The following is a 27,069-nucleotide window of genomic DNA, read 5'->3' as shown; positions in this document are numbered from 1 at the left end:
GACCCTATTTTATTTTTTCACATTCACATTAAATCGATCTTATTGTTCTATAAACAAATTAACCTTTTTTTTTGTTTTCAAACCAATGCTTGAATGAGAGAAACAGCAACCCCCAGCATGTCACCTGTTGTTCTGCATCTACAAACTGAACTATTCAACCAGAGAGTGATTTATTATTAGTGTAACACAACTGCAATTTCAAGCAGTTTTAAGTACTTCCAAGCACTTTTCAAATCTTGAAAATACTATAAAACTCAAGTGTTTTCAAGGATTTCCAGCACCTGTAAGAGGAAGGGAGGAGCAAACGTCCCCTGGATCAGAATAATAAAACTAATAAAACACATGAACATGTGAATGTGAAAGCACTGCAAAAACAAAGAAGTTGAGAAAACCCCAAATTTCAAGGCAATGGACAGCAACAGTTTTTTGAGTTTTGAACCCAACTCAAATTCTCAAGTTTTGTAAAAGTTTTACCAACTACTGATCTATGGTTGAGATAATTTACTTTTCCTCTTTTGATAAACATAAGGCTTTGAATTTTAGAAACTCAAAACACTGTATTTTAAAAAAAAATCTGAGTAAGTTCATTGGAGTGAAAGTAAAATTTTAATATTTTTAATTAAAAGTATTAGATTTTTCAGGCACTAAAATCAGGTTCACAGCTCACTGTGCCCAATTTTTGATTTTTGTTTTTTTAATTTATAAAACTCAAAGATTCAAGTTTATCTACAAAAGAAAAGTAAATTTTAGTAAAACTTTTTAAAGTTTATTTCAAGACTTGAGAGTTTGAACTGGGCTCAAAACTGCAAAAGATTTTTGCTACTGCAGGGCGTTGCCTTGAAATTTTAAGTTGTCTCAGCTATTTTATTTACAGTGTGTGTGTTACATCTGACACCATGTAATTTCAGTCTCCTGTAAACTCCACAGGATTGTGTCTTTCTGAACAGATTCACACAGTCTGAGCTGAGCTGGTTTAAATATCACAACCTAACTCACTACCTGACCTTTGGCACTTTTGGCCCTCTACAATCGGCCCAGCTCAGTTTATTGTGGCCCTTCCTGCCCTGTAGGCTTCCCCTCTCCAGCAGATACACAGTGTTAGTGGGTTACAGCGAGTCTCTTTCACCAAGCAACCATCAGACAGTAGAAGCCAAGCAGAGCGATGCAGTGCAGCACGAGAGGCGGGGAGACATCTGACAGGTTAAAGAGCATCAGAGATACAGTAGACCAGGAGGAGACAGAGAAAGAGTTGATTGTGGGTTCACACAGATTCACTGCGGGACTGAGGTATGTGTGTGCGGTGTGTGTGTGCGTGTGTGTGTACCTTCAGGTCCCTCCTCTCCAGGTGCAGCAGCTCCGAGCCTCGGATGTCGTGTCGGATGAAGGTGTCCCTGTACTCCCCCAGGCTCAGCTGTTCCAGCCAGATGCCCACCTCCTCTGTGCCCCATCTCTCCACTGCACACACACACACACACGCACAAACACGCACACACACACACAGAGCAGAGCAGAGAGAGGCTCAGGGCGCCTCACAGGTATGCACACACACCAAAAACTGTTGCTTTCACACCTCACTCAACACCATTTGTGTTCTCGTCTCACAGCACATACACTCCCAGCTCACTTTATTAGGCACACCTGAACATTTTAATGCATTCAGTACAGCTACATATTCTAACTTTACAAAGCTTATAATGGCCAGCTTGGTTTCAGACGGGTGTAAACTCAACTATATGTTCATTACTGAAGTCGTTGTTAGTGGTGGAGTTATACTGGAGCCTCATTTATGAAAAAAATCTTAGGTTTGTGTTTGAACTTAATCTTAAGAGTCATAAAAACATAAAAGACCCTCCAAGAGGAAAGGAACTGTTCAAAATAAGATCTTGTCTTGCCTGTGTCTCCTGGACATAAATGAGCTCAAATTAAGACCAATATGAGACTTTGACCATTTTCCCATACTTTTTAATTTCGGCTCCTGAGAAACAGTCTTTGTCTCATCTAGCTGAGACTAATTTGAGCCTAACTGAGCATCTTAAAATGTTCTTTTCTGTCTCAATTCACTGATCTTAAATTTAGGTCTAGATCTAGGTCTAGGAGGAACAGATACAACCTCACTAAACTCAAAATAAGAATCTCATTTATTCTAAGACAAAGAATAGACGATTGTGAGAAATAAAACTGTCCTCTGGGTTTCTAAAGCAGGTTCTAAGAAGAAAATCTGTAACATAATCACCTGTGACCTATAAATCTCAGCTTTACTATACTTATACTTATTGACAGAACCTGCCTTAAAACCAGCACTGTCCCTTTATATAACGCAGCACAAATTGAAATTTTGTCAGGAACACAAAAAAGAGAGAAAACTCATTATTTCAAGGCAACTATCTCTACTAATTTTTTGAGTTTTGTGTTTAACTCAAACTCTTGGATTTAAAAAAAAAAGTTTATTTTGTTGATATAATTTTATTTTTCTTCTTAGGTAAACATTAAGTTTTGAATTTTGAAAACAAAACATTTTGTATTTTAAAAATTGATGAGTAAACTCATTAAAGTGAAAGTGACTAATGGTTAATAATTTGATAGTTTCAATTGCAAATATTTACTTTTCAAGCACCAAAACCATGATAAACAGGGAGAACAGTTTTTGAAATACAGAATTTTTTTGCTTTTCTCAAAACTCAAAGATCCGACTTTATCTAAAGAAGAAAAGTGAATTATTAAAGCAATAAAAGATTATTGGTTGGAAGTTTTTGAGCGTATTTAGAAAACTTTGACTTTGACAGTTTGACTTAAAACTCAAACATTTAGTGGAGACAGGTGCCTTGAAATGATCAGTTTTCTCAGCTTTTTTCAATGGTGAATAGTCATGGACCAAAAGAGAATCGTGACCTGTTTGGAGGACTAGATCACAATGACGGTTGTGCCAGACAACACATATTATTGTTATTATTTGCAAATAAAGTAAAACACAAAGCTTGGGAGTGTGTCGCTATTAATTTGTGACACCTTTAGCTGATCATTCCTATGAAATTGTTCGCAAAGCTGGTGCAAATGTCACTACATGCTTGGGCACATTTCTTCCCAAACTGCAGTACCCGAATATAGCCAACAAGAATGTCAAGTCGAGACTTTGCTTGGAGATAAGATCATTTCCAAGTCAAAGTAAGGTTTTATACATAACTACTAAAACTTGGTTTTCCACACACCCAGTTCAGCAATGTGCACATGCATGTGAACATGGCTCCAAGCTAAAGATCAGTGAAGAATTAGGCTAAAAACATGGTATAAATTATGCCTTTCAAGTCAACTTGGCATGTCGGGGCTTTAGAGGACTTGGATTACAACAGATGAGCAGTATGGAGGCAGTTAATGGTTTTTGGGGGTTTTTTCTGTCTGAAAACTGGTCACCATTCACTTCTATGGTTTGGGAGATTCTGCAACACTGTTTTCCTGTGAAATTCCAGAAGTCTTTTGTGGACTAAATAAGTAAACCTGACCTTCAGTCAGCATGAGGGTGAGTAGATAACGATTGAATTTTCATTTTTGGGTGAACTATTCCTTTACTGGAGCACAGAGCGACAAGGGACGGGACTTAGGAAAGGTCAGTTGCTCCCTGTGCTCTGCTCAAAACACATCCTTGGGCTGCCTAAGTGAGGATTGGCCCGCCTCAGTTCCTCAATCAAACACAAGTACACTTTACTCAGATAGTGATAATTTCCTGTTCCAGTTTGAGAGAAGTTCAGGTGTAGTTTAAGTACTCTTTGTTGTGATGTAGCTTGTAATTTGGTACTACTACATTTTTTTACTTTTGTACATGGAGTGGACCAAACAGTAGAAACACCTCACAATACACTGCAGTCCAGTTCAACTCAACTGCAAATTACAACCTCAATAATTAGCATTTTGCTAAATAAATACCCATCTGACAGTGTCAAAACTTAATATTATTATCTTAAATGTACAAACAGTGGCTGAGCTCTTGTATTGGATTACATTAGATTGTTCATGTGTGCTTAAAAGTGAGTGTACTTGATATGTGAGCATGTCATCACACACACAACCTCACAAATGGGCACAAATTGTGATAAACCATTAAGGAAAAGAAGGAGAAAAAAATGGAGGCAGAGCATCAGAAAGGAAGGGAGAGCAGTGGCGGCAGCTGGCAGAGGAGGGCGGAGTTTGACAAAGGCCAAAGGGTGGTTAGAACAAGGCAGTGGCCGATGCCTTTCCAGGAATGCTGGGGGGGGTGCATGCATATCATCGACCAATCAGAACACACAGAAAAAGCAGGAGGTAAAGGGAGGCGGAAGCCTGTGCAGGAAATACAGCCCATATTATCAGTAACCAGCCCGCGATGAGAGGAAGGGCTTACACTCTTACACCTGATCTGATGGTTGAACCTGCACTTATTCCTATTATGTATAAAAGAAACATACCCACTCAGTATGCAGCTTGTCAGAGTGGACTCTTACTGACTTTTTACTTGATTTTTTTCGTGCTCAATATGCAACAAGAATTTGATTCATGGCTGGCTTGTGTTCAAATGAAATATTGGATCCCTGCAGGCTTTCCCTTGGTGCAGCCTTGTTCTTCTCCTGCCTTTGCGCCTTCTGAAGCCATGTTGACAGCTGGATGAGAGCATGGATGGAGGGGATGGGGTGCAAGTTGATGGTTAAGGTCACACTGTGGGATATAAGACCTCAAACACACACAGACTTTGTGTTTCTACCGGGGTATTACAGTGCAGTAATACCTTTATGCATGATGGTAGTGAAGGGCAACCATGACGACTGGCATAAGAACCAGAACCAAGTTTGTTTATGTTGTGTGTACCTGTGTGTGTGTGTGTGTGTGTGTGTGTGTGTGTGTGTGTGTGTGTGTGTGTGTGTGTGTGTGTGTAAAGCTGAAGCACAGTAGGTGGTTACACAGTATCAGTATCAGTGAATGAACAAAGGGGAGTTCATTGTTCTATATATGTTTGTCATGTGAGTGTGTGTGCAACAATTTCTGCAGCTGCTGGGGAAACAAAACCACATCTACGCTATTTGAACTTAAAGGGGATGTTTCGGGTTTTTTGAAGTGGGGTCGTACGAGGAACTTATCGATAGTCAGTGTACTACCTGCTGTAGATGGCAGAGTACAGGTACAGAAACATTATTTACTGCTGTGGACAGGGTGTGCTATATTTAAAATAAAGGGTTTTGTACATAGTACGTTTCCTTACATTATATTGCACTTTTTACATGCCGTTGTTAAATACTCAATTCTGATTGGTCAATTAGAGCATTCTATGCTATGATGAACACACCGCTGCTATGGATACAGTTCTGATCATATACTCTGGGGGAACAATAAAATCATTGTTAAATCACTAAAATTAAGTTACTATTTTGTGTCAAATTATCGATTTTTCTTCTGTGTAACCAGCAGGATAATGTACAGTGAGCAGATCATTATTGTGAAATAATGCCATAAAATCATTTATTTATTTTTTGGTAAGTAACCATGTCCACTTCGCGTCGGGGTCCTGCATCATCCTGTTGGAATTTTTTTCACAAGGACCTGCTAACTGTACAATATCCCTTTAATCCATCCTTATTTAACCCTCCAGACCCCATAGCGTCCCAGAACGCCTGTTCTATATTTCATTATAACACCTTGGAGTGCCCGGCATTTTAAAAGCATTCCCAGTTCATTAAAACGTGGGAAAAAAGTCCTGATATTTGTATTGTACATACTTACCATTGAGATCAATAACCAGAATCAATGATACACATCATACCATTGAGATCTGTGATGTTTTTCCGCTGTCAGTAAACAGCAATCTACTTAACTTTTCCACATATAAAGTCAGACATTATTCTCACATAAGTTGCCAAAAAACTATCTACTGCCACAAGACTGTTGTCTGTTCTTAGCATAGCTGCATTTTTAAGTGAGGATTCTCTCATCCTGCAGCAACATGAGTCTAAAGGGTTAACAAACTGTAATACTGTCTGTTCAAGTATGTTTCCAGTTTATTTGTACAAAATACTGTGGCTGCAGAAACAGATCATGAGATTAGCAACTTTTTCCAAAGCTGTTGTATCAAGAGCACCTCTCAGTTTTAAATTGCAGTTTATGATTTGCACATTTGTCTTTCAAGTGAGATATAAGAATGTTGATTTACTTCATAGTTTTAGATACTATTTTGTTAATAATTTACAGTTCCATGATGATCCAACTTGCCAGGCTAAGAATCTTCATCTTCTGTTGAACAAAACATCCTGTGATCAGTTTTGTATCAAATATTGTGGAGTTATGTGGAGTCCTCTTTGTCATAGTCTATGAATGTAACAAGACTTAGATATGCTCTGCTGTTAAAACCATTTGATTCGGAAAAATATGGCCACTCATATAAACTCTACTTTAAACATGACAACTACTCCAACTTTTTCCAGTATATGGATGGACTATTTGAACAAATGTAGAGCCAAAATAAAAGGCTGTCTGGTGGCAAAGTAAAGTGGTGACAAATTTCTAATGTTAGCATCCAGTTGAATGGATATTGATTTTTTTAGGTAGGCCTTTAGTTATGTAGCTAAAAAATGTTTTTCTGCTGACCCTGTCTGTAACACTATGGTGCTGAGCTCCTGTATTGGGACTTCTCTCTGCACTCTCCACCATCTACTGAAGGTAATGCACTGACTATGCATAAGCACCTTATGCAACTCCACTTAAAAAGAACTGAACTATCCCTTTAAATCCCTGTGGCAGATGGGACAGACTCCCCATCCAGGGAGTGCAGGTTTAAGCAGGCTGTCTGTCTGTTGAGTCTGTGGAGGGAACAGTGGACACCACCCTACCTGACTGAGGGCTCGTCTTCTTGGCGGCCTTCTCCTTCTTGAACTTGGGCACTATGCGGAACATGCTGCTGCGACTGTTCCTCTTGCCGTAACCCAGAGAGGGGTCCTGGTACATAAGCACAGTCAACCTATAGCATTTCATTTAGCTACTCAGCTCTCCCGTTACCTGAAGCCATGTTACACTAAACACATACACCATGTGTGTGCAGACGGCTCTTAGTTATGATGGGCAGGATGACAGAATGATGCTAATGTTGTCTGTTTCATAGAAATATTACTCATAATGTGTGTGCACATGTTCATGTGTGTGTCAGTGTTTGCTGCTTACCTCTTCATCATTAGGCTGCAGGATATGATAGAGCCAGGGGATCTCTCCCAGTTTGCCCAGTTCCAACTCCACACTCTGCAGAGCACTGGACAGCTGCTCCTCCTCTGGTGGGTCCAATTGCTGCGGGGAGGAAAACACAAGGCCAGATCAACAACATGCAGCAAACTGGAAAGAGAACTACAAAAAATAAGACCACAACTTATAATCACACACCATAGTATAGTTTAAATATGAATAATATAGAGTATAAATGTACAGAACAAAAATATAACACTATAAGACTTCTGCTTTTTCTGTCATTTTTCATGAGGTGACATAAAAGACTTCTTCTATGCACACAAATGCTTAGGTCTTTTAAATTTACCACTCTAAAATGTGCAGTTGCCATGCTCACTGCAGGAATGTCCACCAGAGTTGCTGCTTGTGAACTGAACCTTCATTTCTCTAACATCAGCCGTCTATATATTCTTTCCAAGAATTTGGCAGTACATGCTTGCCTTGCAAGGCAGCTAGAGTCGATAAATTGCAAGATCACAAAATCACACGGGAATCCATCTTGCCAGGCTTTAAGTGATCTATTTGTATCTGCACCAAAAGTGGTGCAACCAATCAGCATCCTAGGAGGGACTACTGGCAGCTACGGGTGTGGTTTTAGGTATGATGACAGCAACAAGCGTCCATGGAAGCAACTCATCTCGAACAAACAATGGCAGCTCCTGAAGAGGTTAGCACAGATACTGTGATAGCATCAGTTATATCAGAACCAGAGAGTATGTCATTCTATTGAAAAAAGAGCAAAACATGACACTGATAGGTTTTCTCCATGGAAAAGATGTTTTTGCTCTTTTCCTGACCAGCTTCCACAAGAGATTGATCTGATTGGTTGAAGTTAGCCCATGTGAGATGTGATAGACAGATGGTTCATCCAATCACCTGCCGGGTGTCTTTTGAAAGTTCCTGCCCTTTTCCAAACAGTTTCTAAGGACAGCTTCCCAGATGGTTCTTTGTAACAAACCATCGAGTGTGTCAGGTTAAATACATCCAAACTGGCTTTACAACCACAAACCACACCAGCCTAGGACCTCTACATCCAGCTATTGTGTATGGCGCTGTGTGAGAGAGCTGTTTGCTAACATCAGCGTTGTGAGCAGAGCGCCCCGTGGTGGCGGTGAGGTGCATTTTATTGATGGCAATCTGAATGCACAGATACTGAAATTCTGTGGCACATTTGTGTGATCTTTCTGCTGCTATTGTCTTATGTGGCAGTATGATAATACATGACCCCATGTTGCACGGACCTGTACACAACACCTGGAAGCTGACAACTTCCCAGTTCTTACAGTTCTCCTGCATACTCACCAGACATGTCATCCATTGTCACCGCATTTTCTTCATGATTAAACATCACATTTTATGTGTTAGATTATTGTGACCAGCCAAAGACACACTTGTGCAACAATCCTGCTGTTCAATCAACATCTCTATATGCCACACTTATCAGTAGGATGGATTATCTTGGCAGAGAAGTGCTCACTAGCATGAGTTCTAACAAATTTGAGAATAAAGTTTGAGAGATATAAACCCTTTGTGTGCAGAGAAAAAGTCTTAGATCTTTTATTTCAACTAATGAAAATGGGAGCAAAAACAAGAGTTGTGTTCATATTTTTGTGTTGTTTGTTTAAAAGAAAAAGTTAATATAACAATCAAGTCTCAATTACAGCCATAATGACTCACCAGAGAGACTCGGCCCAACAGAAGAGACTCTGTCTCGTTGTAGAGAGCCTTGACAGTGCTGGCGACCTCTATAGCTGTGTTTCTGGTCAGACTCTGGAAACAGGACAACAGGTATACAGTAGGACCTCAGACTGTCAAACACAACAAACCTGAGGGGTTTAATGTAGCAACATATTTAAAAATCATGTGTTCTGGTTAAAATAGATGGATGACCTGATGGATTAAATTAAATATATAGATAAGAAATATCTACATAGCAGTTTTCATACACACAGACTGCAGAATTAACTGTCCCTTTAAAGCTTAGATTCAGTGACCTCTAGAGGCAAGTAAGTAATGTTCAGGTACAACATGAGTTTAAACTAAAGCTGCAGCCTCTGTGGACACAGCTGTCAGGTTTAGGAGACCTGTAAAAAAAACATGAGTTTAAGCTGGTCTGAACCTCTTTAATACAGCTACGTGAATGGCACCACTATAGGTAAACCACTGCATGTTGTGTGATATGTGTTGATAGCTGACCTCTGGGAACTTGGGGTGAGTTTTGTTGATGGCGTGAGATGCAGCATTAACAGCATGAGCCAGCTCCTGCTCTAAAAGTCCATTCGTCTTTGCGGCCTCACATATCCTGTGATCAGACAGAGAACATGTCAGTGGGCACGAGTCACAACAAAAAAACAAAATTCTTCACACAAAACCCAAATTCCAGAAAAGTTGATAGGTGTAAATAAAATTAGAATGTAATAATTTAAAAAACCCTTTTGACTTGTTTTCAGTTGAATACAGTACAAAAACAAAATATCTAATGATCAAACTGATAAACCCTTTTTTTAATATATACTCATTCTGTAAAATATTTTAAAAAGTTGTGACATGGGCAACAAAAGACTGTGAAGTCATGAAATGCTCAAAAAATGCCTGTTTGGAACATGCCACAGGTAAATAGGTGACAGTATCATATTGCATCACCCTCAACAAGCTCAGACGTTCACAAGCAAGACTGGGGTGAGGCTCAAAACTTTGTGAAAAACTGCATGGGCAAATAGTCCAACAGGTTAAGAACAACATTTCTCAACAGAGAACTGCAGGAATTTAGGTATTTTACCATCTACAATCCATAATATCATTAAAAGATTCAGAGAATCTCTGGTTGTAAGGGGCAAGGCTAAAAACCAACATTGAATGTCTGTGACCTTTGACCCCCCAGGCAGCACTGCATTAAAAACCCACATCATTGTATAAAGGATACTACATGGGCTCAGGAACACTTTAGAAGACCATCGTCAGTAAACACAGTTTGTCTCTGCATCTACAAATGGAAAGTTAAGACTCTACCATGCAAAGAGAAAGACATATATCAACAACGTCCAGAAGTGCTGCAGACTATAGCACATCTGCATACAATCCTACAGACACCCTAACAAAGGCCCCTGGGTTGAAAAGTGTCGGCGTCTACTCTTTCTTTCCTAATGTTTTTTTCCTCTCTGTGCAAGAGCGCCTTGGACCAGCCAGACAGACAGACTACTCCACCACTTGCTGGGAAAGCTGGCTCATTTTTTCTAGGTACATACAAGTTTTGGAGCAACATGTGTTGTGTGATGTCTTTTTCAGAGACTTCCCTGCTTATTTCAGCAAAACAATGTACACAGTTTGTACACATGTTCCAACAGTGTGGCTTCGTTGTGAAAGAGTTCAGGTACTAAACTGACCTGCCTGCAGTCCAGACCTGTCTCCCACTGAAAATGTGTGGTGCTTTATGAAACACAAAATACGACAACAAAGACCGCAGACTGTTGAGCACCTTAAGTCATATACACTGACTGAGTGTTGTTAAAAGAAAATCTGCTGTATCACAGTCATCCCTACATTTCAGAATGAGTATATATTCACGATAAAACAAGAACTTTTATCAGTTTGAACATTAAATCTCTTGTCTTTGGACTGTATTCAATTAAACATAGGTTACAAGGGATTTGCAAATCATTGCTTTTTTTTAAATTTACATTTTACACAGCATTCCAACTTTTTTGGAACTAGGGTTTGTCTCTGTGTAAAGGCTGTGGATGTGTAGAGTGAGACCTGATATTCATGGCAGTCCATGTTTACCTTGTAATGAGCTCCTCTGCAGCTCGGGCGCACATCTGCACCAGGGCGGCCTCCTCCTCTGTAGCCAGATCCACAGACTGCTGCGGGTAGAGGTGAGGCCGCAGAGGAGGCTTATCATACTTCAGCTTGTCCTCCCATGACTTCAGCGTGTTCTCAAACGCCTGCAGGGAAAATCAAAGGAGAAATATGTGTCATGTAAAGCAATTCTTGTGAAACTTTGTCCACCTACCAGCATGACTCTCCCCCCAAAAACTCAGCCTCCTTACTCAGATTAATTTTGTCTCCCAAACTTTCCAGACACTTTCCTGCTCCCCCTGTCTCACCCGGTCTCTGGTGAGCATCTGAGCTCTGTTCTTGTGCTGGATCTTGATGACTCCAGGCGGCTGGATCCAAGCCTCGCCGTCGACCTGAATGGGAACGCCCTCATCACCCAGGATGGTAATCTTCACTGTTCGACACTGATTCAAGAGGAGAGGCTCAGATTAAATGGACATATTCTTCCATGTATAAGTCTTTTATTTTCAGATTATTTGTAGTGTGTTATGTGTCTCACCTGTGCTATGCGGTGGTGTTGTAGTTTAATTACTCTGGACACAGCCATCTGCATGCTCCCAAACACAGCCACCACCTCCAGGATCTTATCATCGAATGACGGCGCACAGAAGATCTGCACAACACAATGACAATAACTGATAGTTGAAAACAATTAAATCAATTGATTAATCATTAACAGTTAATAAATAGACATCTTTCTCTCTCTCATTCTAAGTTTAATTTTAAGTTTCTTTTTAAACAGACGACTTCACTAAACAAAACAATGTCAGTTTCAACCTCTCTTCCCTGTCAAAGTTTCTATTGAAATCTAAGTAAATTTGCACTTTATCCATTATATTAATGTAGTCCAAGTAGACCACAAACATTGGTCTGTATTTAATGGAAAAAAATACAATTTAAATCACTGTGACAATGTTGGTTAGATAAATCACAATAGGTATTTTCAGCTGTGGTTATGGCACCACCAGGCTCCACGGGAAACAGCAGGATAAACTGTTGTTCATTGTTGGTTTTGGTCTTTCCGTGGCATTTGTTGACAGGAAGAAAAATATAAAATATCACCAGCCTTCTCCCTTAATGTGATTGTGACAGGGAGGATTTGTAAACTAATATATCCACCCTTCTTCTATGTTTGTAAAAGCCTGAGGTTAAAGGAGACATTTTGCCCTGTCAGCTCAGTTTAGCTGCAGCCTAAATCAGAAAAGACATGTTTCTGAGAGAAGAGGCTCCCGACAAGTCTGCTATTGATCTCTGCCAGCAAACTGCCCGTGAAAAGGTCAAAACAATGTGGAGTCAGCATCTGCCCGAGAACACAGAGGGAGGCTCAGCAGAATAACTGCTGGATGGATAACATTTCATTCAGATTAAATTATCAAAGAGTATGATCGGATCGGTTGTCATGTTGGGCTGACGCCACTAGATGGAAACCAAAACAAAAAATTCAGCAAAAAAGTTCTGCACTGCATTTAGTGCTAAAGTAGAGGTGGTAGCATCAGTGACAAAAACAAGAGTATCCCCTTTATCATCAGGTTTTGGTATCAATGATGTGTATTTCAACAATATTTTAAATAAAGTCAATCTTTTTTGTTTTTGAGTGAAACTACAGAGCAGCTGCAGTTTGTCAACATACCACAAAACAGGTCCATCTATTGAAGACAAAGAGAGAACTTTGACTGTGTGTGATTGTGAGAGCTGTAGCTCATTTATTTTCATTATTGATTAATCTGTCGATCATTTTCTCATTTAATTTGCTGTTTGTTTTGCTGTTTTGTCTATAAAATGGTGAAAAATGTTGAGTGTTTTTTTTCCTAAAGTCTGCGGTGACATCCCCAAATGTCTTGTTTTGTCCACAGTCCAAAGATATTCAATTTCCTGTCATAGAAAGCTAAACAAATAATATTCATGTTTAACATTAGAAGAGCCAGAAATCCATAAGTAGTGGAACGTCCATAAGCATCATTTTGACCTTTGGCTTCCAAACTCTGTTATCTCTCATGATAAATACCAGATGAAGAGATTAATGCATTTATTCTGCTAGTTTATCTTGTTAAAAATAACACCAAAATGTAAGTTCTGTAAAGTTTATTTATATATCTATTAATATGCCCGCCATCACGTGTGGTAAAGCATAATGATTAAATATATCACAGCAGTATTTCTTGTGGAATAATAACCATCAGTGATCTGATTAATCTCAGAGTGAGAAACAGTTACACATATTTTATAAAGTTATGCTATTTTAACATTAATAATAATAAATTTCCACCTAAAACCATCACTCAAAATATTCACAGCCTACAGGAAAAGGCTGTAAATGAGTACAAAAATAAAACCAACAATAGTCTGAGAGAAAATTTGAGAGCTTTCACACAAAAATCCTGTGAGTTATGGGTGTTGACAGACAGTCTTGCAACTGTCCCTGGTCTCCACAACTTTATTTTTTATTAGAAATTTGAAAACGGTCCAAATGACTGCCTTGGCTGTTCTAGAGTTGAGAAGCTGGAATCACAGAATTTAGACTTTTTTCTTAAAAAAAAATGGCTCAAATTGGTTAAACGATTACAAAATAGTTGGCAATTAATTTAGGCTAATAGTTCACAACAAATTGATTAACTGACTAATAACTGCAGCTCTAGTGTGTGTGTGTGTGTGTGTGTGTGGCTAAGTTTAGCTTAAATGTCCTCTCCCTCTTGCAGTTTCCTCCTTTCCAGCAAAACAGTTACATAACACCAAATGCACATACTATATGTGTGTCCAAGGGTAACCTCTGCAGGGGCTCACTAAGGGGTGTGTGTGTGTGTGTGTGTGCATGCGTGTGCAAACTGACTCTAATCCCTCAGCAGCCCTTGCGCTCCGAGCCTTAAACAAACAAGCACGAATCCATCCCTCCCCCTGCACCTCCAGGCCATCAGGGTCATGTTGAACCAGGATCTTTCCACAGTTAACGTCAAAGAACACAGAGAGAAAGACTGAGAGACAGAAAGGGAGAGGTGAAGCCTGGATGCAGGAGGCTTGAGGAGGAAAACACCCCTTTCCTTTTCCAAATTTCATCTGAGTCATCTACCAAGAGCACTTCCAACAGCATGGAACATTACACAGAGTTCAGTCTGAACACCTCGTGTTCTGTAAATGTACTCACATCATCCTCCTTGGTGCCGCCCCAGAAGTTGGTCCCGCCTGCATAACTAGGAATGTTTAACACTGCGATCCCCTGAAGGCTGGGCAGAGGGATGTACTGGCCATCACACTGTGAGAAAGACAAATAGGAAACAGAGCTCAGTAAGGTATATGTATCTACAAATCCAGTCTGTTATTTACTGGGTGTAAGCCTGGAGAAGATCATGTGTCTGGTTGTTTGAGTCTGTGTGTGTATTTGTCCGCAGCACTACTGGACCCATCAGTCTGATATTTTCTGTGGACATTTATGACTGTATACTCATAGACCTCTCATGGTTGCAGGGTTCACAATGATTTTTTTTTTTAAGTTTGACTATTATTTTTATAATGTTTTACAATGATGACTGGCTTCTCGGTCTTCATAACTCTGATCAACTGCTAAGCTAAAAACAAGGCTTGGCCATATTTGGCCATCACGTCTGACATTCAGAAAATCCAGATCATCTAAGGATTAATTACACACATGATGTGTTATGATCCACTAAACTTAGGCATGATACAAGATGAAGAAATCCCCAGTTTTGTTATCTTTGCTGATATCTTGACCATATGAAGAAATACAGCAGAGTGAGATTCAACTCTTCTTTATTTGGAGGGGAAAGTGTTGAATGTTTATTTTCATCATGAATTAATCTGATTATGTCTTTTCTCAATTAATCAAATAGTCATTTGGTTAATAAAATGACAGAAAATGATGAAAATGTCAATCAGTGTTTCTTAAAGCCGAAGATGACGTCCTCAAATGTCGTTTTGTCCACAACCCAAAGATATTCAGTTTACTGTCTTTGAGAAATAAAGAAACCAGAAAATATTCACATTTAAGGAGCTGAAATTATTAAAAAATCACTCAAAATGATAGATTTCCAAAATAGTTATTGATTAATTTATTAGTTAATTAATAACCGATTAATTGTTGCAGCCTTCGTAGGAAGGGGTTTTATTTTGTGCGGTGTGTTACAAAAACATGCTATGTGAACCTTATCAAAATATTTTCAAGCATCTATATAAGAAAACGTACACTATACTATTAGACCTACTATAGTAGTATCTTGAGTGAGATTCAACTAGTACATACAAAACTTTACTTAGAACTCTCTGCTGGTTGCATCTGGCAGTTGTGGTGGCATTGCAGTAGGTGCTTCACCACCTGCTGCCTCTCATTAATGACTATTTTTACTTATTTACTACACTGTGGTTTTTCAGGACCAAGTATCACTGTTGAATGATATCAATAAATGACTGTCCTACTCAAGACTAGATTTGACCCATTTCTGCCAGTAAAAAAAAAAACTATCCCCATGGTAAGTCACAATTATGAGACAAAAAAACTGAAATCATGACATAAAAAGTCAAAATTATGAGACAAAGTCATAATTATGGGATGAAAAGTCAAAATTATGAGATAAAAAGTCATAATCATGAGATAAAAAGTCGAAATTATGAGATAAAAAGTCCTGATTATGAGACAAAAAGTCTGACTTATGTGATATAAAATAAATTTTTATATTGTATTTTGACATTTTGTCTCATAATTATGACTTACCATAGGGATATTTTTTCTTTCAGTGGCAGAAATGGGCTTTGATAAGGTGGCACCACCACTGACATGGAGGTTTTTTGTGTGGCAGCTGTTGTGGGAGCGTTGTTTCTCCTGAGCAGTCTGCATCACTTTCTGAATACATGCGAGGTTAGAAATTGGCTGGGCAGTTGCAGAATCATGCTTCACCTTACAGCTACAACACTTAGATTAAATAGTGTTTCAAGAGAGTCAAGAGTGTTGAGAAGTGGCGAGTCACATCCTCATGTAAATCACTCCCCACTGTTTGCTGAGTGGTCGGCCTTCAGCTGCCTCAGTCTGTATATTTCCAGTACTTTTTTTTTTTTTTTTTTTTAGACTAAAGCCAGATGCAGTGGGACAGTGGAGTTAAAGCAAGTGCTCTCTGCTGGTCTTCCCTTTCTCACCTCTAGCTGGACCTTCTGCTCCAGGTTCTTGTAGGTTCTCTGCAGAAGCTCCTTTGTGCCCAGAACACCGTACCACATCATGTTCTTGGTACGACTCCTGCGCAGGAGGAACAGAGGGTGAGATTAAGAGTGTGGTGAAAGGAACAGACCATAAATGTTGTCGTGTCAGTGCTGAGTGGTTGGTTTACAGAGGACAGAGAGATGGAAGGAGTGCAGCTATAAACTCAGTATAATCATTTATACATTATAACCAGGGTTGGGAGGGTTACTTTAACAATGTATCCCGATACAGTTACTGGATTACCTGTTACAAGATGTAATCAATAACCTAATCCAAGTATCACGTAGTAATATAGTTGTATATTATAGTAATATAACTTGATTACTTTCTGCAATATAATATTTTTAGTCCTGCAACTAACAATTATTTTCATCATCTATTAATCAGTCTATTATTTTCTCAACTATTTGATTAGTTGTTTGAAGACAGATCTCGCTGTTAACTCAAGAGCTGATTTTTTAAGACAAATTTAAGACCAGTGCACTGAGACAAAAAAGGACATTTTAATATTTTCAATTGGCAAATTAGTCTAAGGGTTAGATGAGACAAAGGTTATTTCTCAGAAGCCAAATTTAAGAAGTGAGAGAAAATGATGATGTACACCACTTCTATGTGGCTGTTGACGTGTTATCTCCCCCAGAGGATCCTCTGCCTCCCTGGATTATAGTCTACAGTGATTATATTTATTTTTTAAGAGTCAGAAGCAGCTTGACTAATCATAACATATGTAGTTTATAAGGATGAATCACATCAGCCAACTGAACGTCAGTGACTTCTGAGCTTGAACACTTTCATCATAAGATATGCTTTGTAAATATAAATGTAGCATCTTTCAGTGATTAAAAAAACATTAACATGGCCCTGAAGGCTGATGAGCAGTGAGAATATCTGCCCAGAGGAAAATCTTGTTTATCACAACCAGCTTTTTTTGTCTCATGATAAATAAATGAGATTCTTATTTCTTATTTTCTTATATCTCCCCACCCTCTACCTCCCAGGACAGGAGCAAAAGAAAAGAAAAGCAGTAGATCTTTCTACTTGAAGACGATATGGAGCAACAAGACTTTAATCTGACCACTGAGACAAATCTAAGATCTCAATTAAGACAGCCAAGCTTTCTTTTTAGATCTGCCTGTTATCTCAAGAGCTGATTATTTAAGACAAATTTAAGATGAACGCAGTGACACAAAAAAAACATTATAAGATCTTCAGTTGGGCTGAAAAGACAAAGGCTATTTCTTGGGAGCTGAATTTAAGAAGTATGAGAAAATGGTCAAAGTCTCATATTGGTCTTAATTTGAGATCATTTTTTATTACTTTTGCTTTCCTCTGAGTGATTCTCATGGGCTGAGAGATGCCTGAGGGTACAGGAAATGTGTCTCACCTGCATTTCTCTGGATGCTCCTCTCGCTTGTTGTTGAACTCCAGGGATATCTTAGCATCCAGTCCAATGCCAAAGTAGTTGTTCATCACACACTTCTCCATGTATCCCTCTCTGTTTGGAGAAACAGCCACACACACAAACAAACAAACAGCCAGTGAGCTATCAAAATAGAGGGAGAGAAAGATGTGGATATAGATTTTCACATGGACACCAGACAAAGAAGAAGAAACACAGTGGAAGCAGCCAGATTTTCAAACATACAGAGACAGAGACAAGGAGACTCAATAGGAGGAACGGCTCTTACAGTGAGTCAAGGTCAGGGTCGATGAAGGGCGTGGCACCAAAGGGGTCGATGTTAGCCAGCAGCATCTTGCTAATGATGGAGCTGCCAGCGATGGAGGCGGCTAGACCTGCCCGCAAGCCTGCACACACACACACATGCACAGAGGGAGAGGGACATCTGTCACACGAGGCTAAGTTGAAACGTCCCAGTGATCTTGTCCTTGTGTCTCTTGGTAAGGTTAGGTGATGGAAAATTTGTTGTATGCACACTTTGAAATGTATAATGTCCAGTCTTGTGTGTGTGTGTGTGTGTGTGTGTGTGTGTGTGTGTGTGTGTGTGTGTGTTTACCAGGGCAGATGATGCGTGTGTTGAGTACAGGCAGGTTCTCCTTGCTGGTAGTGAAGGGGGTGATGGTGAAGGAGCCACAGGACTGGGTGCTGCGGCTCACCCTCCTCTCCGTTGGAGAACAGGGACTCTTAGCAGCTGGACACAGAAAGAAAAATCATATCCCATCATGCCTTTTTTTTCTTGAACATTTTTAGGCTCATGCTGATTCCTCAGGGCAAACATGACAGAGGGTACATAATGGCATTACTTTTTAATGTGATACCACCCTCTCATCCCACCAGGGGGCATAACAAAAACCACTGCAGCTACTATGAATGGTTATGGCTGCCATTATAATAATACACTGTATTTGTATGGCATCTTTCATACAAGAAATGCAGCTCAAAGTGCATTACAACAAAAAATGACAAGTGCTTCACATAAAGAAGTAAGAAATAAGAAATAAGACACAGAATAAACAGAAAAACATGAACAGAATGGCATAATTATTGTAAAATAAAATGGAGAACAATAAAGCCTACGGACTAATAATAATAATAACAATAATAATAATAATAATAATAATAAAGTTAAAAATAGGGTACATGAGATAAATATAATTTAAAAAAAATACAGTTTCAAAGGACTGTAGTGTTGCTGTAATAGAAGCAAGTATTTCAACATGTTTCCTTGATCTCTGATGACACATTGTGGTCATTTTATGATAAACAGCTAAGAAAATTACCAATTTCTACTTTAATAAACAAAATGCTACATTCAACATCTTCTTATTTATTCAGTTTGCCTCTCTTCAACTGAGTTAAAACATTTTAATTATATTTTTTTGGTAAACTTTTATCAAAATGTATTTGGCACCAGAAAAGACCCAGAGTCAGGCACAAAATACTCCTTCTACCAGCACACAAAGGTGGTCTGGACATGCCAAGTTTTAAAAACTACTAGTGGGCAGCCCAGCTACAGATACTGGTGAACTTGATAGTGACTTGGATGCAGATTGAACAAAATTCTGTTTCAGAGACTCCACTGTGATCAACAATATTTTGGGGTAAAGCACAATGGAAAAAACTGAAGATACAAAATACACTGAATCTAAGGAAAAGGGAGAGATGGCCAAGTTTAATACCAAGGGCTCTGCCTACAGCAGGTGTTCATCTTGGTGTGATGGGGGCTTCAGAAGTTGGGCTGACAATTAATTACAATTAATCAATTTGAGGAAAGCAAATTGTTTGCACAAAGCTTTGGGTTGCCATTGAACAACCTCTTTTAATACTTTCAAATAAGGCATCATGTAATGAGTAATGAGTGGCATCAAACATTATTTTATTAATATAATGAAAATTAATCTGATTGGAAGAAAGTATGTATCCAGTATTTATAACATTTTACAACTAGAGGATTCAGGAGATACTGCCTATATCAAGAATAATGGGTTGGGTAGGAGTTGGAAGTTCATGTCATAATAAATGATGGGAGGTAGAATGGGAGGAAAGTCACTGAAGTGGCCATAAGATGACAAACAATCCTTTGTGGAGACAGTTGGACTGGAAAGTTAAGGTTAGGTACTTCAGGACACCCTCGAGTGGTGTCCAGGTTTGTTGGAGGATCAGGAATGGAGGCTTTGACTGATTGGGATCATAGCAATATTTCTTGGAAATGTCCAAAACATCCAAATTCTGGGAGAATATTAAAAGTGAGATTACAGTCCTTTTAGATGTTTTATCTTTGAAACTACTGTATTATAAGTTGAGATATATAACAAAAGGTATACTCTATGGCAGGGGTCCCTAACTGGCGGACCGAGTCCGGACCCACATGCCGTCCTATACGGACCCGGACCTATAACCAATAAATTATTAATAGATTTTATTTTTTTACAGGACACTTCTATTTTAACTGGCGCAACTTTTCTAGTCTTTCCGCTGCTGGTTTATCTGATCAGAAAACACACAGACCAACTGCAGAGAAGCTGCGTGTGGAGGAGACTGTTGTTAATGACGGAGTTTATTATAGCAGAAACTAACGTGATGGTTAATGACATCATCACCAACCAGATGCACTTATAAAATTAAACAACTGTATAAAGAGGCCTGTACATAAAACAGGAGAGTCTGTGTTTCTCTGTGAGAAACTTTCAGACCTTCTCACAGCAGAGTGAACAGGTGAGGGAGGAGAGGAGGGCAGACTGATCACTAATCAATCACTGATACCGTCGTTCTCTCGGACTAATTAAAACAATAAAATGCCAAAATTGGTGACAAACCAAACCTGGGTGTCCACACAAATAAAGTGTTTGTGTGAAACACTGCAGAGTGAAACATCGTGCTGTTTACAGACAGTCTGCTGTCAGTAGTTTGACAGACAGAGAGGGTCGTGTCTAGAAGGGAACCCTAGACCCGCGAAAGATCGCAGAAGTTTGATTATTTTAGTAGAAATTACAAACAAATAAAGAGTTACCTTCTAGACACGAGCGAAAAAGGTGCGCAGCTCCAAAAATAGAAAATCATGTCGTGGTGTCGATGTTTTTAATGTGGCGGGCCGCTATAAATAAAACTATTCACTGATCCACAGAGAGTCACTGAAACACTGATCACTGACCTGCTGTGATGGAAAAAATACTAACATTCTTTACTTAGGTATTTTTACATTGTGGTATTAGTGTTTTAACTTAATTACAATTTAAATATTTTGCATGTTATTGTTTCCTTTTTTGAAAAATCAACATTTTTATTGCTGTTGTTGTACTGTAATGGTATTTTCAGCATTATTTTTTGATTACTAAATACAGACCTGCAAACACATATGCTTTAATTTTACTGGTCGACCCACTTGAGATCAAATTGGTCTGTATGTGGCCCCTGAACCAAAATGAGTTTGACACCCCTGATGTAGACGTTGATACAACTACTACACTACTTGAGTATATATCACTGTCATAACACAAGCTAACTGGACCTCTTTGAATTTTAGTTGAATACCCCTGATCTATGGGGATGACGTCCTCAAATGTCTCCACAACTCAAAGATATTCAGTTTACTGTCAGAGAGGAGTAAAGAAACCAGAAAATATTCACATTTAAGAAGATGAAATCAGAAAGTTTGGACATTTTCTGTGAAATTATGACTCAGAATGATTAACTGATTGTCAAAATATTTGTTGATTAATTTAATAATCAATTAACTGATCAGTTGTTGTAGCTTTAACCTCATGTTCAATGATTTTCATGTGACAAATTCAATAAAAAGTTGAGGACAGAAAAATAAATGTGCACATTCTGTTCTTCAATGTTGGACTGAGTTAAGCATAACTTCACATTGTCTCTCTTCTTTTTAGCTTTCAGCAGTTATGCATTTTCCATGTGAATGCACAACGACAGCTCCTGAACATTGTGTATTCGTCACATAGCAACACGTGAATCCTCTATAGGGACACAAACACATGCAGGATCGGCAGACTGGGAGGCTGACATTTACTGTCCGAGTAACAACCGCTCCTGTTCACACCCTCTGGTTGCTCAGTGTGTTTTTTGATTTGTGTCCAGGTCAGGAAGGAGTAAGGAGGCGACAAGAGGAAACAAGGAGAGGAGACAAAGCAGAGGGTTTGACTGATACCTCCTAGTCTTCCATCGGCTGGAAAATGTGTGGAAGGAAGGAAGCAGCCCCATGATAAACAGGAAGAACTTCTGCCCCTAAGACAATAACACATCCTGCGGCCAGTGCACACACACTCACAGAAGCAGACTGGACATTTACACACAGTATGATACATGTGCGTCCATGTACAAAGCTACACTCATTCAGACACACACGCTACAAAGAGGCACACACAGGCTCTACAGCTGCCCTGCTACCACAGGTACAATCATTTATTATTAGAGAAGTTGTGGAGACTGAAGATGGAGAGATAAACAGCTCAGCCTGTCGCAGGAGGTGGAACAGCACAGGAGAGCAGGGTTCCTCCATGCACTTTAACACTAATCCTTGAGTTTATTTATGACAGGAAACATGATTTGCGTCAGCAGCACTTTTTTTTTCCATTAGCTATGCCTCTGCTTCTCTGTGGTGCAGGGAGAGCAATCTCCACAAGGTGGCAACATCTAAATCCTGTGTGATCTTCTATTGTATCTATTCACTTTAACAGAGATTAATCTGGAGCCACTTTACAATAAGACTCACCTTATTAATGATTTATGAATGTTTTATAATAATGTTATTAATACTAGAAATGCCAGAATTCCATAACTAGAACGGCCATAAGCGCTCATTTTGACCTTTGACTTCCAAACTCTATTATCTGTCATGATAATTACCAGACTAAGAGGTTAATGTATTTATTCTGTTACATTATCTTTTTAAAAAAGAAAATGTAAATTACGTTAGATTTATTGATTTATTTATCAATATTCAGCCATCACATGTAATAAACCATAACGACTGCATATATTCACAGCAGTATTCTTCAGTAGGATAATAACCATCAGTGATCTGATTCAAATTTTAGATAACTATAGAATTACATAATTAGTAAGGGTTAGGGTCAGTTTGTTTCAACATTTGAGAGCTTTAACACAAAAAAATCTGTGAGTTATAGGTGCTAACACAAAAAGTGTTACAACCGTCCCTGGTCTCCCCTCCTTTATTTTTAATTGAGTAATTAATAAATCATTCGTATTTGAATGTCTGGAAATTGTAACCACTTGTGAAGTTTTATTGACAGAGACAATGATAGTTGCTAAGCAACCAAGATGCGTCTCAAACTGTGCAAAAAGTAGCAGTATAACGATGGCAATTTTCATGTGGTCAGTTTGACCATCTGTGGCAGAAATAGGTAAAATGATCAAATTTTCTTTGCCCTGTGTGTGATTTATATAAAAAAAACATTTTTAATGAAAATACAGACATGTTTAGGAAAAGTCGGGTACCAACAGCTTTGTATTTTTGAATTCAACAAAGTTATTGTACACATACAATGACCAAGTGTTAACTAGGTTGTCCAAATATGAGTATAACACAGTTTTCAGAAACAACACAGATAAATGCAGACTCTATTTGGCAAGCAACAGGTCATTGTTGGTCTTTTTATCTAACATGTTGTAACAGCTTATTGTTGACTTAGAAAGTATTTACAACCTAATTAATAACCTAATTACAAACATTTATTGTATATGGGTAATCTTATTGTAAATTGGTACAGAAATCTTCTTTTAGACCTTTTTTCCTCAATAACATTATTCCATTAATCCTCTTTCCATTGAAAGGAGAACAATAGTGGCTTTTATATCTATGCTGATGTTTGCTTGATTCATGAGAGTACTGTAGTGATGTTTGTGTTCTCAGTAAAGATAAGAGGGAGGAATCTGTTTGGACTTCTCCACATGGTGAGGCATGGGTCAATTCTACTTAATTATCCTTTCAGAGCAGGCCTGAACCACTAATTAAACAAAAGGACTTTTAAGACACAGTCACCAAGAACAAGTGGAAGACTTGAGAATCAAACAGACAACACTAGACAGGTTAAAGGGATAGTTTGGGTTATTTGAAGTGGGGTTGATCAGAGCTGAAGAAGTAGCAGGAGAAGGAGTGGTGTACTTACATGGCAGTGCTTCGAGCTCCTTGGTGTCCTCATCCTTCTCACTGTCTCTGTTCTCCTCCTCACTGTCCTTTCTGAACTCCAGGGGAGACGGCAGCTCGGTGTCATCTGTATGGGCGTTCTGCTCATCAACCACTAGGAGGACAGGAGAGACAAAGACAGTACAGTGTGTATTAGTATCTCAAAATAATGAGATAATGAGGTGGTATCTTAAAATACGGAGTTGGTATGTTAAAATAATGAGTTAGCAAGTGAAAATAATGAGTTAGTATCTTAAAATAATGAGTTTGTTTTGCAAAATATTCTCAAAATAATGAAACTTTCCAAAAATAATGACTTTGGAACTATACTAACTCCTAATTTCAAGATAAGTAAGTCATGATTCTGAGACACTAAATTATCGTTTTGAGAAAGTCTCTCATTATTATGATTTACAGTAGTGGTTTCCAAACTTTTTGTGGCATGCTCACCTTTCAGAAGCTGAAGAAAGTTTGCATCCCCTCATCCCACAATTTTATATTAATCATTAAGAATAACTGGGGATGGAATTGATAAAAAAAAAGAAAAAAAGATTCATAAGTTGAATTTTAGTGAAATGAAGGTTGGCAGGATAGAATCACCAAACTCTTGTTTGTTTATTTCCCCTACAGAAATCATATTCATTCAGCTTTGTTTTGTTCTTTATTTCTCCCTGGTCTTCCACACCCCTACTGCAGTGGCTTCAGGACCCCCAGGGGGCCCAACCCCCCAGTTTGGGAACCACTGATTTACAGGATTAAAAGGCAGATTACCTTGATGATCAACAAAAGCTCTGCTCTGCTTCCCTATTTCTCACAAAAACCTGCTCCTCATGCAATTTCAAAGCAAGATTTCAAAACTCTTGCCAGTCTGAAATGATTCACAGTAACACTGAGTTAACTGGGATCAGAGGTGTGTGTGTGTGTGTGTGTGTGTGTGTGTGTGTGTGTGTGTGTGTGTGTGTGTGTGTGTGTGTGTGTGTGTGTGTGTGTGTGTGTGTTACCTCTCTCTGCCTGTTCTATGATCTGTCGTACTGCTTTCTTCAGACTGTTGGCCCTGAGCATCAGCTGCTCCCTGCTTTTGAACAGCTGCTGTCCTTTCTCCGTCTCCTCCTCCTCCAGCTTTTCCTTCAGCTCTGTCAAGCTCTCCTCGCTGGCCTCCTCCTCTTCCTCCTCCTCCTCTTGCTCCTCCTCTACGATAGGAGGAGTCGGGTGGGGTAGCGGAGGTAGAGTCTGGCACTCTGTGTTGAGGGTTTGGAGGAGGGAGTCCAGTTTCTCATTCAGGATGGCACACTGGCGGGCACAGAGGAGAGGAGACACAAACAAAGGCTGGACAGAGTGCAGTGGCAGCATTCAGAGGAAGCAAATTAGCAGAAATTTAATATAGCAAGAGATGTCTTTCAGCACAGGCAGATGATGGATATTAACTGCACTGTTTTTGAAGCTTACTTTGAGAGACATTGTGTCGCACTCCTCAGCGTTCTCTGTGCTTTTCTCATAGGCTTTCCCCACTTTGGCAACAAAATCCTTCACTGTTTCACACAGGATCCTAAGATACAGGAAGAAGAAACAAGTATGTCTTGGTGTAACATATGGTAAAAACAAGATGAGATAAATCAGAGCTTTGAAGACTATTGATGGTCTAAAGGCTTTTTAAATCTGACTCTCTTTGTATCATCCTTTCTCATCTTTCATCATGCAATTTAATCATCAATCATATTGTGCTTTACTATCATTATTTATTGTTTATGACATGTGGCAGGGTAACTAATTTACTGTCAACTTCATACTTGAACAGGTATTAAAGACAGTGTGGCATGGTGACCAGTTTTCAAATGGAAAAAAAAACCAACAACCAACAAAAACCCCATAAAACATCTTTACTCGAGCACGCACACCGTCACACCACACACACCCAGCTCAGATGGCATGCACACACACAAACATGGCTCCAAGTTTAGGATTTACAGTGAAGATTTAGGCTAAAAACATGGTGAAAACTGGTCACCATTCACTTAAACTGTGTGGGAGACACCACAGTTTTCCAGTGAAACTCCAGCAGTGTTTTGTGGACTAAAAAACTAAACCCGACCTTCAATCAGTATCAGGGTAAGTAGATAATGGCTGAATTTTCATTTTTGGGTGAATTATTAACTTTTCTTCTGCTGAGGTTTAACATCAAAATAAAAATTAAAATAAGACTTTGGTCTTGTGTAACATGAGAAAATGTCAAAATGGCAGTAGCTGCATTTCACGTGCCATATGGAAACCTGGGAAGTTTTCCACAACATGTGAACTATCCCTTTAAGCAGAATGGTTGTTGTCAGAAATAAAAACATGATCTTACACTCTCATTCATATCTCTTATTATGTTCCCCTCAGGAGCAGCTGAGTCATGTGTGACACCTATTAGTGAAATTCAATATTTAGCTCCCAGTTGGAAATTTCAACAGGATCGCTCCCTGAAGTTGGATTTATGACTCGGAAAGTTGGACAAACCTCACCAACCCCGACCTCAGAATCCAAGATGGCTGCCCTATACATCAGTTAGTGAAAGCTTTACTGTTTATAAGCACTTCTGTCTTTATTTGTCTCATTAAATCAGTTGTACACACAGTACACAATCCAAGTTCCATCTGTGGACTTGTTGCTTGTGAATAGTGTGTGAAATGTGTTATCGCTAACAATGACTAGCCTGGCTAGCACAAACCCTGTTTATTTTTTTTGATTTTCTGACTTGTTTACTGGAACAAAACTCAGCTGTGACATCATTTCCACTTCTGAGCTTAATGGAACGCAGCACAAATATCAAACTGGTTTAAACATTTTTACCAACCCTGTTTAGCCTCACCTACTGCATATTTGTGATAGGACAATGTCAGTAAAACGCTTTTGAAATCCATGCTGTCTGAAATTGTTGTAGCTGATTCCTTTCTGTTTATCTGAGTTGTCCTGTTTGGGGTGTGTGTGCTGCTGTGTTAAACCCACTCACTTGGCAGAGGAGATGACCACAGAGTGCTGCTCAGAGTTAAGGATCTTTGTGAGGTGAGCAGCTACTGAGTCTTCATAGGCTGAAATGTGAAACTGGAGAGAAAACACAGAAAAAAGTGTTAAAAAATAACAAACACAAACTCCTACAACTCAGGTGTCCTGTGAGGTAAAAAGACTGTTTCTGTCCATGGAGTC

At 39.0% G+C, this 27,069-nt stretch overlaps 1 protein-coding gene across 5 annotated transcripts in view; it reads right to left on the bottom strand.

The window, feature by feature from the left end:
• The window catches only part of dgkh (diacylglycerol kinase, eta), a 103,173-nt gene that overhangs the window by 6,540 nt on the left and 69,564 nt on the right, over positions 1–27,069 (bottom strand). For 2 of the 5 annotated variants that reach the window (XM_084724364.1, XM_084724362.1), the window contains 17 exons: positions 26,876–26,967; positions 25,333–25,432; positions 24,888–25,176; positions 23,870–24,001; positions 18,280–18,414; positions 17,953–18,070; positions 17,649–17,759; positions 16,204–16,300; positions 14,204–14,311; positions 11,564–11,677; positions 11,334–11,468; positions 11,011–11,171; positions 9,427–9,532; positions 8,908–9,000; positions 7,174–7,293; positions 6,846–6,951; positions 1,325–1,455 (listed from right to left, as the gene is read on the bottom strand). In XM_084724364.1, the coding sequence (XP_084580490.1) occupies positions 1,325–1,455; positions 6,846–6,951; positions 7,174–7,293; positions 8,908–9,000; positions 9,427–9,532; positions 11,011–11,171; positions 11,334–11,468; positions 11,564–11,677; positions 14,204–14,311; positions 16,204–16,300; positions 17,649–17,759; positions 17,953–18,070; positions 18,280–18,414; positions 23,870–24,001; positions 24,888–25,176; positions 25,333–25,432; positions 26,876–26,967 (2,148 nt within the window). Of the gene's footprint in view, positions 1–1,324; positions 1,456–6,845; positions 6,974–7,173; positions 7,294–8,907; positions 9,001–9,426; positions 9,533–11,010; positions 11,172–11,333; positions 11,469–11,563; positions 11,678–14,203; positions 14,312–16,203; positions 16,301–17,648; positions 17,760–17,952; positions 18,071–18,279; positions 18,415–23,869; positions 24,002–24,887; positions 25,177–25,332; positions 25,433–26,875; positions 26,968–27,069 lie in introns of all 5 variants that reach the window. The other 3 variants (XM_084724363.1, XM_084724366.1, XM_084724365.1) reach the window with 3 other exon arrangements.

Source organism: Lutjanus erythropterus, chromosome 8 (assembly GCF_056507025.1).
Source record: "Lutjanus erythropterus isolate fLutEry1 chromosome 8, fLutEry1.hap2, whole genome shotgun sequence".
In the NCBI taxonomy this organism is placed as follows: Eukaryota; Metazoa; Chordata; class Actinopteri; order Lutjaniformes; family Lutjanidae; genus Lutjanus; species Lutjanus erythropterus.
This window is presented reverse-complemented; position numbering and strand designations above follow the sequence as displayed.